Raw genomic sequence first — 14,959 nt, 5'->3', positions numbered from 1 at the left:
TGAAGGCAAGTACACAGTTAGGGTTTATTTTGTTGAATGCCTCATATATGATCGGAGTCCACGGTTTCCTTAATTGCACTGAACCCATTTTTGGTTTAAATGCTCTGAGTTTCTTTTTGTTGAGTGAAATCTTAAAGGTTTTTGGAACCGAACAAACCTGGATTTCTCTGTGGTTGACTGTCCTTTTTAACATTTTCTGTTGCTGTAACCAATGAGTCAAAAGCATCTTTGACTGTTAGTGACTCATGTTCGATATCTGTCCTTTCCTTGGCAAAATCTGCCACCATTTCACTCAACTCTATCGAAGTACTACGCATGTCCACTTTCTTCGCTGACTAGTTCTTCAGGTATTTCTCTTACATTTAACTGCACTCCCAACAGCTTCCTTATCAACAGCACAAGATTGAGCAGCCTTGTTGATGTTTGTTTTGTCAGTGTCATTCTCCTGTAACAATGGTTTTTCAATATCATGCCATGAGGTATCATCAACGTCATCTTCACTGACATGTAATTGGCTGTTACTGTGTGTTGCACTTTCTGTAGGCCTTTCTTTTGTCATGTTGGTGTCACCATGAAGCTTTTCTTCAGTATCAGACCATTCTGGAGGTTGGCTCCTTTTAAGTTTCCTTGATAGCAGCACTTGGTCTTCAAGTCCCCTGTAGTTGTCATGCCAAATAACCCACAACCAATGTTTGTATTATGTGTTGTCATTTCCAAACATTGACAGAGACCGATTGGTCCAGATCTCAGAATAATATGGAAATGGCATGTCCTACATTCAGTTTTGGGAACTCTTTCACGACAACACTGAAACCACCTGCTAAATCCCACAGGTCCTTTGCTGCCTTTTGTTTCCTACAACGAGTCATATTCTACAAAGTTATTAAATAGACAGAAATATGACCATATAATTTGCAAACCCAACATGCCAATTTTCGTGAATTTCTGATGCTTGAGGCTAAACAGCTAGTTCTGTTAAGTGAACGATAAGGGCTATAATTCTAATGTTGTCCACAAGAGGGAACTTGATAATGCACCACTTTACGTCTAATTTTTTTTAAATCACTATTAATGGCTGTGGAGTTTCATCAAACCCTAACCTGTTAGTGGAGGTTAAAGACTAATGACTTTCATTTGCATTGCCTTCATTTTTTCCCTTTAGTATATTAGCAACTTTTGAATCGATAATATATTCTTAGTTGCTTTATGTTAACATAATGGGCAATATCTCTTGGATAATAAAATCACAAGTTTATGCTACTGACAGTCAGGATTAGGAATTGTCGTTATACTCACCAGTTCAGATCTCTGTTGTTAAGACAAAATAATGCACGTCATGTTTGCATGTGTTACAGGTGACTAGGATAAACGATGATTACTGACACAGGTGACCTAAATGATGAGACAAAACTAGAACAGTAAAGAATATATAGTTTAAAAACCATTACACAGAGAGTCACCCATAAAACTTTGAAACACAACGTGTGTTTGTGTGTGTAAATATATGTATGCATGTGCAACCTAAACTGGTATATGTAATCCAAATGGTATTCCAAGAACAACTGGACAGATTATAAAACAACGTTTAAATCAACAATTATTTTCTATCTTACACAGTAACTATTTTAGATTATGTCGAGACAATCACCTTGCAACTGAACATCAGGAACATGACCAAAAACCCTGGAGTTGATTCTGGAGGGAAGACAAGACCATAAGGGTGACTATCATGTAAATACAAAGTGTGCAAGTGGTGGAGACATACTATAATGTCAGGTAGCTACATCAGCAGAGAAATACAAGATATGAAAATATTGATACATACAAAGTAAGAGGTGCCAGAAAAGACATCTTACAGCAACAAAAGGTAACTTACAGCATCCTCACATAAACACTTTTTAAGACAACCTAAATCTCACCTGTAGTAAGTCTTGTAACAAGGAATGTACTACAACCCTTGGAGCATGAAAAAAATCATTTTGGGGACTTATAGTAATTTTTTCATGAAAAATATTTGTGCACTGTACACATTAAAAACAGAGGTATTGGCAAAATGTCACCTGAAGAAAGTAAGTCTTGTAATTACAAATGTACTTCAGCCTTTGGAATATGAAAAAAAGCCTTTTGGTGAATGTCAGTAATTTTTATAAGAATAATTGTGTACTGTATATACAGTACGAAAGATATTGACATGATTTCAATTGTAGTAAGTCAGTCTGGTCATGTGCTACAGCCTTTGGAACATGAAAAAAAACCCACATTTTTGGTGAATTACAGTACTTTTTTTCTGAGATTAATTATGTACTGTATGTACAGTAAGGAAGATGATGACAGACTTTCACCTGTAGTAAGTCAGTCTTGTAACTACAAACGTAGTACAACCTTTGGAAACTAAATAAACACTTGATGAATTACAGTATTTAAAAAAAGTTGTATACTGTACATACAGGAATGGAGATATTAGCAAACTTTCACCTGTAGTGGGTCAGACTGGCGACTAGGACCGTACTACATCCTTTGGAACATGAAAAAACTTTAGGTGAATTAGAGTTATATATTTCTAAGAATAATTGTATACTTTATATACAGTATGAGAGATATTTACATAATTTCACCTGTAGTAGGTCAGTCTGGCCACTAGAACTACATTTAGGACACAAAAAAGCCTTTTGGTGAATTACAGTAATTTTTTCTGAGAATAATTGTGTACTGTACATACAGTAATGGATATATTGGCAAAATTCCACCTGTAGTAAGTCCGCCTGGCCACTAGGAATGTACTACAACCTTTGGAACATTAAACAACCCTTTTGGTGAATTACAGTAATTGTGTTCTACGAATAATTATGTACAATATCAGTAAGGGTGATGTTGGCAAAATTGAACCTGTAGTAAGTCAGTCTTGTAACTACAAACGTACTCCCACCTAAACATAAAAACCCCCTTTTGGTGAATTATACTAATTTTTTTAAAGAAAATAGTTGTGTACTGTACATACAGTAATGGAGATATTGGCAAACTTCAAATGTTAAATGGTAAATCAAATAAAAATAGTACATTAAAGTTAAAAGTTTCACACTTTTTTGTACACGCTGTACAGGTCTGATATAAAGAATGTTTTTGCTCAGGTGACCGAATTGTCCACCCGATAGGGAAAGGTTTTGCTCAGCAAGAAAAAAACGAGAGGGAACATTGGCTCAAAGGGAATAATTTTGATTGTATAGAGAATTTGGACAGAATCACTGTTTTACGGCTGATCACCGAGTCGGCCAGCAATTCACTGAACGAGCCACAACATCAACTCTACACTGGATACTAAAATCCAAAATATAGTGAAAACACTATTAGCACAGTAACAAGATCGGCAGTTTAAGACATTAACTTGTAAACACAAAACAAGATATTTCTAATTTCAACATGAATAAGACTTTATTGGATAAATCTAAGACATGTAATCTAACATATACGCATTCACACATTCACGCAAGTTGCAGAAAGAGAAAAAGTGAGGAAAGAATGAGTTTAAGAGAATGAAAATGTGAAATCCCAAGTTTATAGCAATATGTGCAATTGCACAGACCTGAACAACCATCAATCATTTAAGCAATCCTCGCATCTAGTAAGTCAATGAGGCTAAAATTTATATTAAAGGCACCAGTTCAGCTAGAATCAGGAGTTACTTGCGTTGCTTGTTTAGGGGGTTCCCTTGTTGTCCTAGCAGAAAGGGTGTTTCCCAAGGTTATTGATTTGCTGGAAGTTCAGTAGTCATTGAAGTGAAGCCAATCCAATCTTGAGAAGCCAATGGTTGGGCATTGTTTGAAGAGTTGTGGGCTGGTTGAAGTTGAGGCAATCACAGATTAGAGGTGAACTTGGAGACGCGGCGTTGCGGCAAAACTTAACTCAGAACACGAAACTCTTAATGGAAAAGAAACTAAAGTAAAAGAAAGAAAAGAGTAAAGTTTGATAAGACTAGATGGCGTTTCTCCTCATGGTTTTAGAGGAGCTGCTGGCATACAAGCCAGAGCACGCTGGAATGGCACTCGAAGAATTCACGGGCAAAAATCATAAAGCAATGGCTAAAAGCAGACAAGGCAAAATGCATAATTTTGTCCTGAGCTTTTACACTTGGACACATCCCAAGTGATGCAATTAAACATGGTCTTTGATCAGGGTGTGGCTATGTTTCTCCTCCCAATACATAAATCAACATGTCATCTTATCAGTCACATGGTCTGAATTTTCAGAGTATAATTTGGACATGATTTCTGTAACCATATAATACATTTTACAAAGTATTGATTGATAGAAACGTTTAGAGCATGGATTTTCAAACTCATACATACCCAACATGAATATAATCCTATAAACTATTCAATAGTTATTTAAAAGACGTACACAATAAAGGATTAGGACATGATAGTCAAATATGTGGGTTACATACATGATTTAGAGTTATGCATAGAAATTAAAGTTGCTTATAAGTCCTTTTAGCATCATTTTGGTGCATCTATACATGTAAAGACAGTTTCTCTGCCATTCTGTTAACGTGAAGGTATGTTCTGCGAGACCAAAGGTCAAAAGGGTTTAGAAGAAATCTCAGTCTGGTCTTGGTCTTCTAGTTGGGGGAAAACCACCCAAAGCAGTATCTACTAATGATTTTCCTCATGTGATGGTCATGATGCTGTGTCTTTAACCATTAGTCTTGGTTACTTGCCCCAAATTTGACAAACTCCTCCCTGAGTAGGAATTGTCAATAAGTGTTTTCTTGTGTTAACGTTGCAAGCTGTTCTGTTGGTTATGCTTGCTTCAGACAGGCTGGCGCTAAGATCTGGACAGATTTATGACGTTGTCTTGTTTTTCTGAGCCTCTTTGTGGAATTTGGCTCTTTGGGTTGTTAAACACCAATCTGATCAAATCTTAAATGGTCTGATTCACTGATACCCTACATGAGGGGTGGGGAACGTTGATCCTGGGGGGCCGGTGTCCCTGCAGAGTTTAGCTCCAGCCCTAATCAAACACACCTGAAGGTCTTCAGGATGCAGTTAGGTATTTTTTTACAGGGTTTTTCAGGGTTGGAGCTAAACTATGCAGGAGAGTGGCCCTCCAGGATCAACATTCCCCACCCCAGCCCTACATCAATTACTAAAACCATTTGCATCACTAGTACACATCCACTAGTACACCCTTCAATATATCAGTGACTAAAATAAGATTCATCTAGGATCTCATATAACTATTACACAGTGATTACCTCCATCTTATTTACTCGGATGTACAACATTGATTATATTACATGAGTGCCTACTTCTGGCAGAACCCTTAGAATGGGCTGAACTGGAATGTCCTAAGCCCTTGATCACTTAGAATCTGCTATGGAGTTGGTTAAATTCAGACGCGCTTACTCGGTCAAAATCTAGGGGTCCAGCCTCTGTCAATATAAACTTCCCTCCTCCAAGTGGAATGCACTTCAAACTGGCAGCGGGGATTCCCCTAAGGGGAAGTGCTTAGGGAAGTTCATGAGTTCGTGTCTAAAAGTGGAGTGGAACGCAGCCCAAGAGCGAAGTTAACTATCCCTGGTATATTCTAATGCCGGGTTCACACTTGAAAGATTGTGTATCTTTAGTCAGATGCATTTACATTGTGACTGTGTTACAGATGCAGTCAACAGCAACTGTCTGTAAAGGTGTGAACCAAATGGTCCACACATTTAGAATAACAAAAGAACAGTACTCCTCGGGAACTTATTGCAGGGTCTCCAGCGGGAGGTCCTGACAGTATATCTAAAGAGAAATGGCTAGAAACAACAGATAAAGTTCTGTCTCACAGAATAAGACAGAACTCAGGGAGAAGCTATGGAGAACTTTGGAAGAAACTAGGAAGAAGCTAGGACCCTTACAAGGGTTAAGATTGTTTGAAGGATGACCTGCTAACATTGCTGCTGAAGATCTGCTACACTGCTACCTTCAATAAATTCTCCCACAAGAACTTTGGTCAAGCTTACTTATTTTATGTATTAGAAAAATCTAGTACAATGGCGAGCCACCCAAACTACTGCTCAGCCAAATACAGCAAAATCTAACACACTGTCAGAGAATGAAAAGTGGGGGTAAAATTGTGCAGTTTTGTGTAAATCGCTGACAAATCTGTGCTTGTTCAAGCGAGTGACAAATCTGTGCTTGTTCAAGCGAGTGACAATCACGTAGTCCAGGGGTGGGGAACGTTGATCCTGGAGGGCCGGTGTCCCTGCAGAGTTTAGCTCCAACCCAAATCAAACACACCTGAACCAGCTAATCAAGGTCTTCACGATACAGTTAGTTTTTCAGGATTGGAGCTAAACTCTGCAGGAGAGTGGTCCTCCAGGATCAACGTTCCCCCACCCCTGATGTAGTGTTTGTTATGAATGATATGATCTGGGAGAAGCGTCAATGCATCGCCAATGCCTATGAGACATTTGGCATGCTAAATATCTGGACCTGTTGGCGTCCTGCAGTGTTAAAGATCTTTTGACTGGAAACGACACAGGTGACGACGAACAGCCAATAAGAGAGCAAGATACAGGACAAAGGAAATGTTGGGGGCAAAGTCACATATCTGCATCAAAACATTAGCACATATGGCATCTGCAAGAAACCACTCTCTCCTTCATATTCTTCTTTTGTCTTTTTTTCCCTCACTGCAATTCAGTGTACAGACAACTTGGATTGCAAGCTTTTTTGTGGGCTACCATTTTTGACAAGGATAAATCCATTCTCTTGGATCTTACGTTATGTCCCATTTCAATTCTCAAGTGTGTTTGGTTGCGAAACAGTTTGTAGACAATGAAAAGTTGTCAACAATTCTTCCTATTGAGAAGATGTGTAACATTTGACCCACTGTCCCTGATCCGTTGTGTCATGTGCTCACAACAGCAACTAGAGAAGAGCAGTCATCCGAATCGTGTAGTGTGAACTCGGCATAAAGGGCTGATCACTTCACCAAACCAGGTATTTCACCAATTATTTTCACTTTGATGATGAGGATGATGTGTATAAACAGATAAAAAAAACTTACGACAATTTAATTTGTCAAGTAGGTAAAGATTTTGACAAGGAATGATGTCTTTCTACATAATGGAGATGAAATATCCAGAAAAAATATCCAGATTTTGAGTCTGATTCCAAGTCCAACATTGAGTACCCCAACGATGCCACACAGCACGTTTTCAATATAGAATCCTGCTGAATATACACCAGAGTCTCCTGGGGGCCGTCTTTCGTACATCGCTAACTCAGATAACTGGATTTTACTGTTGACGGTTTGGCATGATCTTGGATTGTTTGGTTCTTCAAAGCTCCTCCCAGAGTTGCTGTCATAGCAACAGGTCCATAAGCTTAAACCTGCTCAGGAGCAGACTTATTTAATGTAAACAGGATTAGATCGCATCTGTCCCAACCATGGTTACTTTATTACAAGAGTACCCTGGTAAACCAAGGGAAAATAAATGTAAAATAATAATTAAATTAATTTGATTTGATGGGTTTACTCATTGAAAAATTTATTGGTCATAAAAAAAATGACTTCATAATTGTGTTAGTCTTTTACATATGCTATACCGATAATGTAGAGTCCTGCAGTAATTTGAATGATGACAGCTATTATGGGAGTGGCTTGACGGAGCTCTTGGTGTTTAGCAAACTGATATAACAAGGCAGAAAACAAAGACTGAAATTAAAAAATTAAAATAATAAAAACAGTGCGCATTTCATTTATCTATTTTAAGATTTATGTAGTTTTGTTCACTTGGCTGTTTCCTTATAAAAGTCTAGAAATTTGTCAATTTTTTTCGGCAGGTGTCTTTTTTAATTATATGATGTCATTACGTTGCTGTCTTGCCACCTTGCCATCGTGGTTTTGAGTATTGATATATAGAGGGCTTTTAAACCAATCCATAAATGTGCAATTATCTCAGATAACTCAATCCAGCCATACTAATCGTCAACAACAGCTGTGTTCGAAGAACCGAATTAGCCAGATCATGATTAGCGTGATGATATCATCTTGGACGTGTCATTTGATCTCGGAATGAGCAACGTACGAAGAACGGGCCCCAGGTCTTAATTTCCATCACAATGTTATAACATGATTCCTAAAAACAGTTCTCTCAAATGAATCAAGACTGTGTTGAAAATATGCCGTGTAATTTTGTCATGTGCCTGTTACGGTGTGATTTTTGAGTGAAGCTTTTTCCACACTGGTGGCAGGTGAAGGGACTCTCTCCAGTGTGAACTCTAACATGGGCTTTAAGGCTTCCACGTAGATCGAAACTCTCTCCACACTGAGGGCATGTATAAAGTTTTTCTCTAGTGTGAATCTTCATGTGTTTGTTAAGGTCTCCTTTTCGGTTGAAACTTTTTCCACAGTGTTGGCACACGCAATGCTTTTCTTCATTGTGAATTCTCATGTGTCTGTTAAGGAATCCTTTATGAATGAAGATCATTCCACACTGTTGGCAGCTAAAAGCACTCTCTCCAGTGTGAATTCTCATGTGCACTTTAAGGTTTCCCTGATTATAGAAACTCTTTCCACACTGAAGACAAGAGTATGGTTTCTCTCCAGTGTGAACTCTCATGTGCACTTTAAGGCTTCCATGTAGATCAAAACTCTTTCCACAATCAGGGCAGGTGTAAGGCTTGACTCCGGTGTGAATTCTCATGTGCCTGTAAAGGTTTCCTTTTTGAGTAAAGCTTTTTCCACACTGTTGGCAGGTGGAGGGACTCTCTCCAGTGTGAACTCTCATGTGGGCTTTAAGGTTTCCATGTTCATCGAAACTCTCTCCACACTCAGGGCAGGTGTAAGGCTTGTCTCCGGTATGACTTCTCATGTGCTCGTCAAGGTCTCCTTTTCTATTGAAACTTTTTCCACACTGTTGGCAGTTGAAAGGCTTCTTTCCGGTGTGAACTCTCATGTGGGCTTTAAGGTTTCCATGCTCATCGAAACTCTTTTCACAGTGTAAAGGGGTATAATAACTTTCAGTTCCTGTTCTAGGAGTTGTTTTCTGTGAGAAAGTCTCTTTAATCTGTGGCCAACTGAAAGATTCTTCTCCGGTTTTAAAACCATGATGAGTCTCATATTGTGCTTTCTCTTCTGTTTTATTAGGTAATAAGCACTCCACTTTCATCGGCATGAGGTCTATGGTGAAAAAAGACAAATGAAAGTTAGCCCAGTTTAATAGCACAAAGAAACCGACATCAAAACATTGTTATAAAACGGATAGTTCTGGTCTTTAATTCTAACTGGTTGAGCCGCATTCAAAGCTGTTGTAAATTACTCTACAATCATACACCTTTGTTTACATCTGTGTTGCTCAGCAACCACTTTGTTGCAACCACAACGGTTTCTGAGGAACTTCATTGTTTGGCGGAAGAGTAATGTTTTTATTAATATCATTACATTTTATTTTGTGAAACCTTACTACATGGAATAACCGTTTTATAATCCTCATAACAGCTTAGGGGGTTTTAAAATGCCCCTTAGCTGTTATAAATTCATTGTAAACCACGGCTTCATGAGGACTGTTGCTTCAATTAACTACTTTTGGCATCTGATTGTGGCTACATCTCTATTCTAGTGCTGTTAGATCAGTGGTGTAGTCACATCCATATGCAGAGCGTATGGCTGTTTCCGTATAAAGACATAAGAATCAATACTTTGTATACCGTTGGGATACCTACTTGTTTCTTGCTTCAGAACTATATAATCTCTCCTTGTGTTGGCTTCCCTTTCAATTGTATTCTTTGGAATAACTGAAAAAAAAAAGTTTATGCTAATAACCATACCATATACTTTAGGAAGTTATCCGGGGTAAAAAAAAATGCGGTGAAATCTGAGGCAGGTTAGTGGCGGTGTAAATAGCCACCCCGTTATGGAGGATTATCAGAAATTTCTTTAGATTTGATTACTAATTTGTGTAACATTGCTCAAAATAGCGTGCTTAGCAAGCTATGGAGACACTAACAGCCAGGCAACAGACAAGTGAGTGGCGATGTCCCGCAAACACACTCTCTAACTGGGCCGAGAACGGGTTGTAATCGTGCCGCGCTATACCTGGCTCACGTGGAAATACAACTGGAAGCGTTCCTGACAGTTCTTAGAACCGTTTGGCCCGATAGTGGAAAAGCGGCTTTAACTATTCCATGGAGGGATATATAAAAAGATTTTAAAATAAATATTGTTGTGGCTATTTGGAAGCGGGGGTTTACAGATCACAATGCAAGCGGGAGAAGTCTCGTGTTACGGTCGTCACGATTGCAGATGAAAAAGTCCTGGATCATGCATCACAGGGTAAGATTATATTGATTTACATTAAACCAGTTTAATATGGAGAGACACTGAAATGCAGACTCTCGTTTATGTGTTTTAGACCTACACTGTACAAGACGCGAGAACAGTTCACTATAAGGTTTGTATGTTAGCATGGACTCGCTAACTTTAACGTTACCTAGTTTTAGCCAAGAATACCTTGCTAAAGCACAAGATAACATTAACGTTCTGCTTGAGCAGATGAAAATTGTAATGACAACTACAAAATGAACGTTTTCGTCTTCATTGGGATTGGGGGTGAATGCTTAGGGACATTTTGCTCTGTTTTGTTTGGGTTTAGGAAATGTAATAAAATTAATTATATTGCCCATCCTCTCAGGATACCTGGAATCAGTGTTGCAAGTACCCCAGGCACATCGTTTTTCCATTTTTGAAACATAAACCCCATAAAAACAATGCACGAATTTTCCATACAAATAAGAATATTGTTCATCAGAATTATACACATAAAAAAGAACAAGAATTATATTTTTCATTTTATATATACACTCTAATTTCCATAAATGGATTGGATCTCCTGTGCCAACCATTTCCTAGTAATTAGTGATCGACCGATACTGATTTATTTTTTTTTAACCAATACTACAGAAGTTCTAAGCGGCCATGCATTATTATAATTTTTCTGTCTTGTTTTCTCGTGATCATGACTTAATTTTCTCGTGATCTCGACATAACGAAAGTTGTTTTGTCGTTATCACGACTTAATTTTCTCTGTGTATTCGGCATGAGAAAATGCTATAGAAGCAGCATCATGGATGATCGTATTCGCTTTTACTTTGATCAGGGACTCACTCAAACTGAAATAATAAAAATATGGTATAAGTACCATCCCAAATATTGAAGGTGTTGTGTGTGTGACCGACTACATTGATCCATGATAGAATACTTGTCATGCATATTCATACTCGGACATTTTAGCTCTGTGTCTGTCAGTGATTGACGACTTACACATAAGTGTTGGACACTTGAGAAGGAGGCTGTCAGGTCTTCAACTTTATCGTCAAAGACAATATAGCGACCCTGATTTTCTCACGATAGCTACAATTACGTCGTGAGAAAACGGTTTTTACGTTGAGATCAACAACTTTCGTTATGTCGAGATAACGAGAAAATTAAGTCGTGATAACCACAAAACAACTTTCGTTATGTCGAGATCACAAGAAAATGAAGTCGTGATAACCACAAAACAACTTTCGTTATGTCGAGATCACGAGAAAATTAAGTCGTGATAACGACAAAACAACTTTCGTTATGTCGAGATCACAAGCAAATGAAGTCGTGATAACCACAAAACAACTTTCGTTATGTTGAGATCACAAGCAAATGAAGTCGTGATAACCACAAAACAACTTTCGTTATGTCGAGATCACGAGAAAATGAAGTCGTGATAACCACAAAACAACTTTCGTTATGTCGAGATCATGAGAAAATGAAGTCGTGATAACCACAAAACAACTTTCGTTATGTCGTAATAACCACAAAACAACTTTCGTTATGTCGAGATCATGAGAAAATGAAGTCGTGATAACCACAAAACAACTTTCGTTATGTTCGAGATCACGAGAAAATTAAGTCGTGATAACGACAAAACAACTTTCGTTATGTCGAGATCACAAGCAAATGAAGTCGTGATAACCACAAAACAACTTTCGTTATATCGTGATAACCACAAAACAACTTTCGTTATGTCGAGATCATGAGAAAATTAAGTCGTGATAACTACAAAACAACTTTCGTTATGTCGAGATCATGAGAAAATTAAGTCGTGATAACGACAAAACAACTTTCGTTATGTCGTAATAACCACAAAACAACTTTCGTTATGTCGAGATCATGAGAAAATGAAGTCGTGATAACGACAAAACAACTTTCGTTATGTTGAGATCACAAGCAAATGAAGTCGTGATAACCACAAAACAACTTTCGTTATGTCGAGATCATGAGAAAATTAAGTCGTGATAACGACAAAACAACTTTCGTTATGTCGAGATCACAAGAAAATGAAGTCGTGATAACTACAAAACAACTTTCGTTATGTCGAGATCACGAGAAAACAAGACAGAAAAATTATAATAATGCATGGCCGCTTAGAACTTCCGTACGATACCAATTATTTGCATGCTAATATATGTGCCTGATAACCGATATGCAGAACCAATATTTATTTACTGTTATACCGTAAATAAATGACTGAGTGAAGCAAGTCCATACTTCACTTTGGGTTTTCCTCCTTTCAGTCATCTTTAATAAAATAAGAAAATTAACAGTTTTCATGTTAAATTTAATCTTCGTATAATAACAATAATAAAATTGTATTTATATACAGAAATTCGTGCCATCGTAATGCAGTCATGAGATCGGGGTCATTGCGCTAACGCACTCCATTTCATGGAGACTACACGAGACGACAGAAAGCACATCTTATTTATTTGATCTATTTTACAGAAGCACAACCTTTTGGTGTTACTGTGAGTGTATATAAATAAAAGCACAAATATTGATTTTTTTCTCTACACATATAGCACATATTCATATCTAAATTGATGCCAGAGTGCACTGCTGTATAGCAGCCCTACTCCTCTCCATATGTGAGAGATAACCAACCTGTTTGTTCCTCGGTATCTTCTAGCTTGACTCTCAGTGTTTCTTCAGTCTTCACATCTTCAGTCTCCTCTTTAATAAACGCCACTCTGAATGTTTCTTCAGTCTCCTCTTTAATAAACGCCACTGTTTGTTCCTCAGCATCTTCTTGCTTGACTCTGAATGTTTCTTCAATCTTAATGTCTTCTCTCTCCTCTTTAATAAACGCCATCTTTCTAATAAAGTGTCCAAACACAGAGAAAAACTCCTGCTGAGATCCATACACTGTCATGTTTAAGATGAGAATAATTCAATTAAAATCAGTACAAACTAAATCACTGGGAGTGTCTCAATCAGCTCCCTAGTTAAGTAGTCAGCACACTAGTAAGGGACTTGGTTACAGAGATAGTTATGGCACACTTCTGGTTTCACATGCAAGGCTGAGGACTAGTCTTAGACTATTAAATGTAAGTCTGAGCGGTTTCAAATGAAAGAAACTTGCACTGATTGATCTTAAAACATGTCCGTGCCATTGTTTTGTCTTTAGATGCTCACCACCAAGATTTGATTTTCTAAGGCACGTTGATTAAAAACTACTACTTACAATGTTACATTCAATATCAATGAATTAACTAAACATCGCTTGTAAAAACTATAAAACTTGACGGTTTTCATTCATGTAAACGCTGTAAATGTTTTAAAACACAAACCTTTCTTCCGCTGAATCACAACAGATGCAGGAGAGCGGCGCAGACTTATGACGTCACAGCGCCCTACCAAAATAAAAGTCCTCTTCACACGCCAACATTTCAAAAGTACATGAAACAAACACACACACATGCAGAATAAAAATAAAAAAAACATGCCAGAGTTATTCATAGTTCAATTCTTGGTTAAATGTACAAGTAGAACCATTTAACACCCCCCACCCCTCCCAAAAAACCCTAAGAAAATGTATTATTTTTATTTGATGCATTTTCTAGCGCCATAGCCAAAAACCTGCAGGCCTCATTATTGTACTGTTATACAGTGAACTATGTTTGTCAATAAAATTAACCTTTATTAGGGCCAGAGATCACTCAAAAACAACATTAGCATGATCCAGACCTGTAGATGTGTACATCAACCTTGTAGGTTAATAATGTATTCAATTCTCAGTGATCTTTTCTTAAGTCCAGCATGAAATCAGAGAAAGGGTTTGATATAACAGACTTTATTTATCATGTAAAACAGAGGTGTTTCAGTGGAACAGCATCAAATTCTCTGACACAGCCTAATATAATCAGTTTGTGTATTTTTAATGTAGTAGTTTTCCATGGCGCACTTAATAGTGTATATTTGTAATGTATTAAAAACTTTCTATAGAAAACCTTACACAGTTGAGTTTTCATTCATGAGCGTGTGCACCAGTCAGATGATTCTTCACAAAAACAACATTGATGTCTTTGTAGCTGACTCTGATAAGTTAGTTATGGGTTATGTATGACGTATGTGATTTTCAGGGGTTAGGTTAAAATACTATAGTGTTTTTGAACCATGCTATAGTAAAGTCATTGAATTAATTTGTTGCTGTGGATTAAGCACTAGATGCCCATATGGCTGTTTAATAACTATAGTAGGGCTGCAACTAACGATTATTTTAATAATCGATTAATCTGTCGATTATTTTTCCGATTAATCGGATACTAAACAAGAAAAGCATTTATTTCCTACCCTTTATTCAAAAACAGAACGAAAATCTTTAGAAAGTGCACAAACATGTTGCTCCTTGAACATCCCAGAGCTGTTATAATAATAATAAAATAAAAATGGACTAACACGAAAAACATACACATGTATGCTTTACATCTGCCAAATATAGACTTTTTTTTTTAATAAAGTGCCACCTGAGCTGCCAGAACAATAAATAATTTATAAAAAATAAAGAACAATACAAATCAGAAAATTTAACAGGATTTGTTTGAATGTCAGAACTTGTTCTCTGCACTACACTGCAGACGCACACACTCACAAACTCTCA

General features: G+C 37.4%; 1 protein-coding gene across 1 annotated transcript; it reads right to left on the bottom strand.

The window, feature by feature from the left end:
• Positions 1-7,041: 7,041 nt before the first annotated feature.
• On the bottom strand, positions 7,042-13,714 carry LOC306854639 (uncharacterized protein). The gene is made up of 3 exons (XM_079392820.1): positions 13,650-13,714; positions 12,964-13,175; positions 7,042-9,168 (listed from the first exon to the last, which is right to left on the bottom strand). The coding sequence occupies exons 2-3, from the start codon at positions 13,169-13,171 to the stop codon at positions 8,150-8,152; spliced, it is 1,227 nt and encodes a 408-aa protein (XP_079248946.1). The 5' UTR covers positions 13,172-13,175; positions 13,650-13,714; the 3' UTR covers positions 7,042-8,149.
• Positions 13,715-14,959: the final 1,245 nt, after the last annotated feature.

This window comes from Barbus barbus (assembly GCF_936440315.1).
Source record: "Barbus barbus genome assembly, chromosome: 3".
NCBI lineage: Eukaryota > Metazoa > Chordata > Actinopteri > Cypriniformes > Cyprinidae > Barbus > Barbus barbus.
The sequence above is the reverse complement of the archived record's forward strand: the minus strand, read 5'-3'. Positions and strand labels throughout refer to the sequence as shown.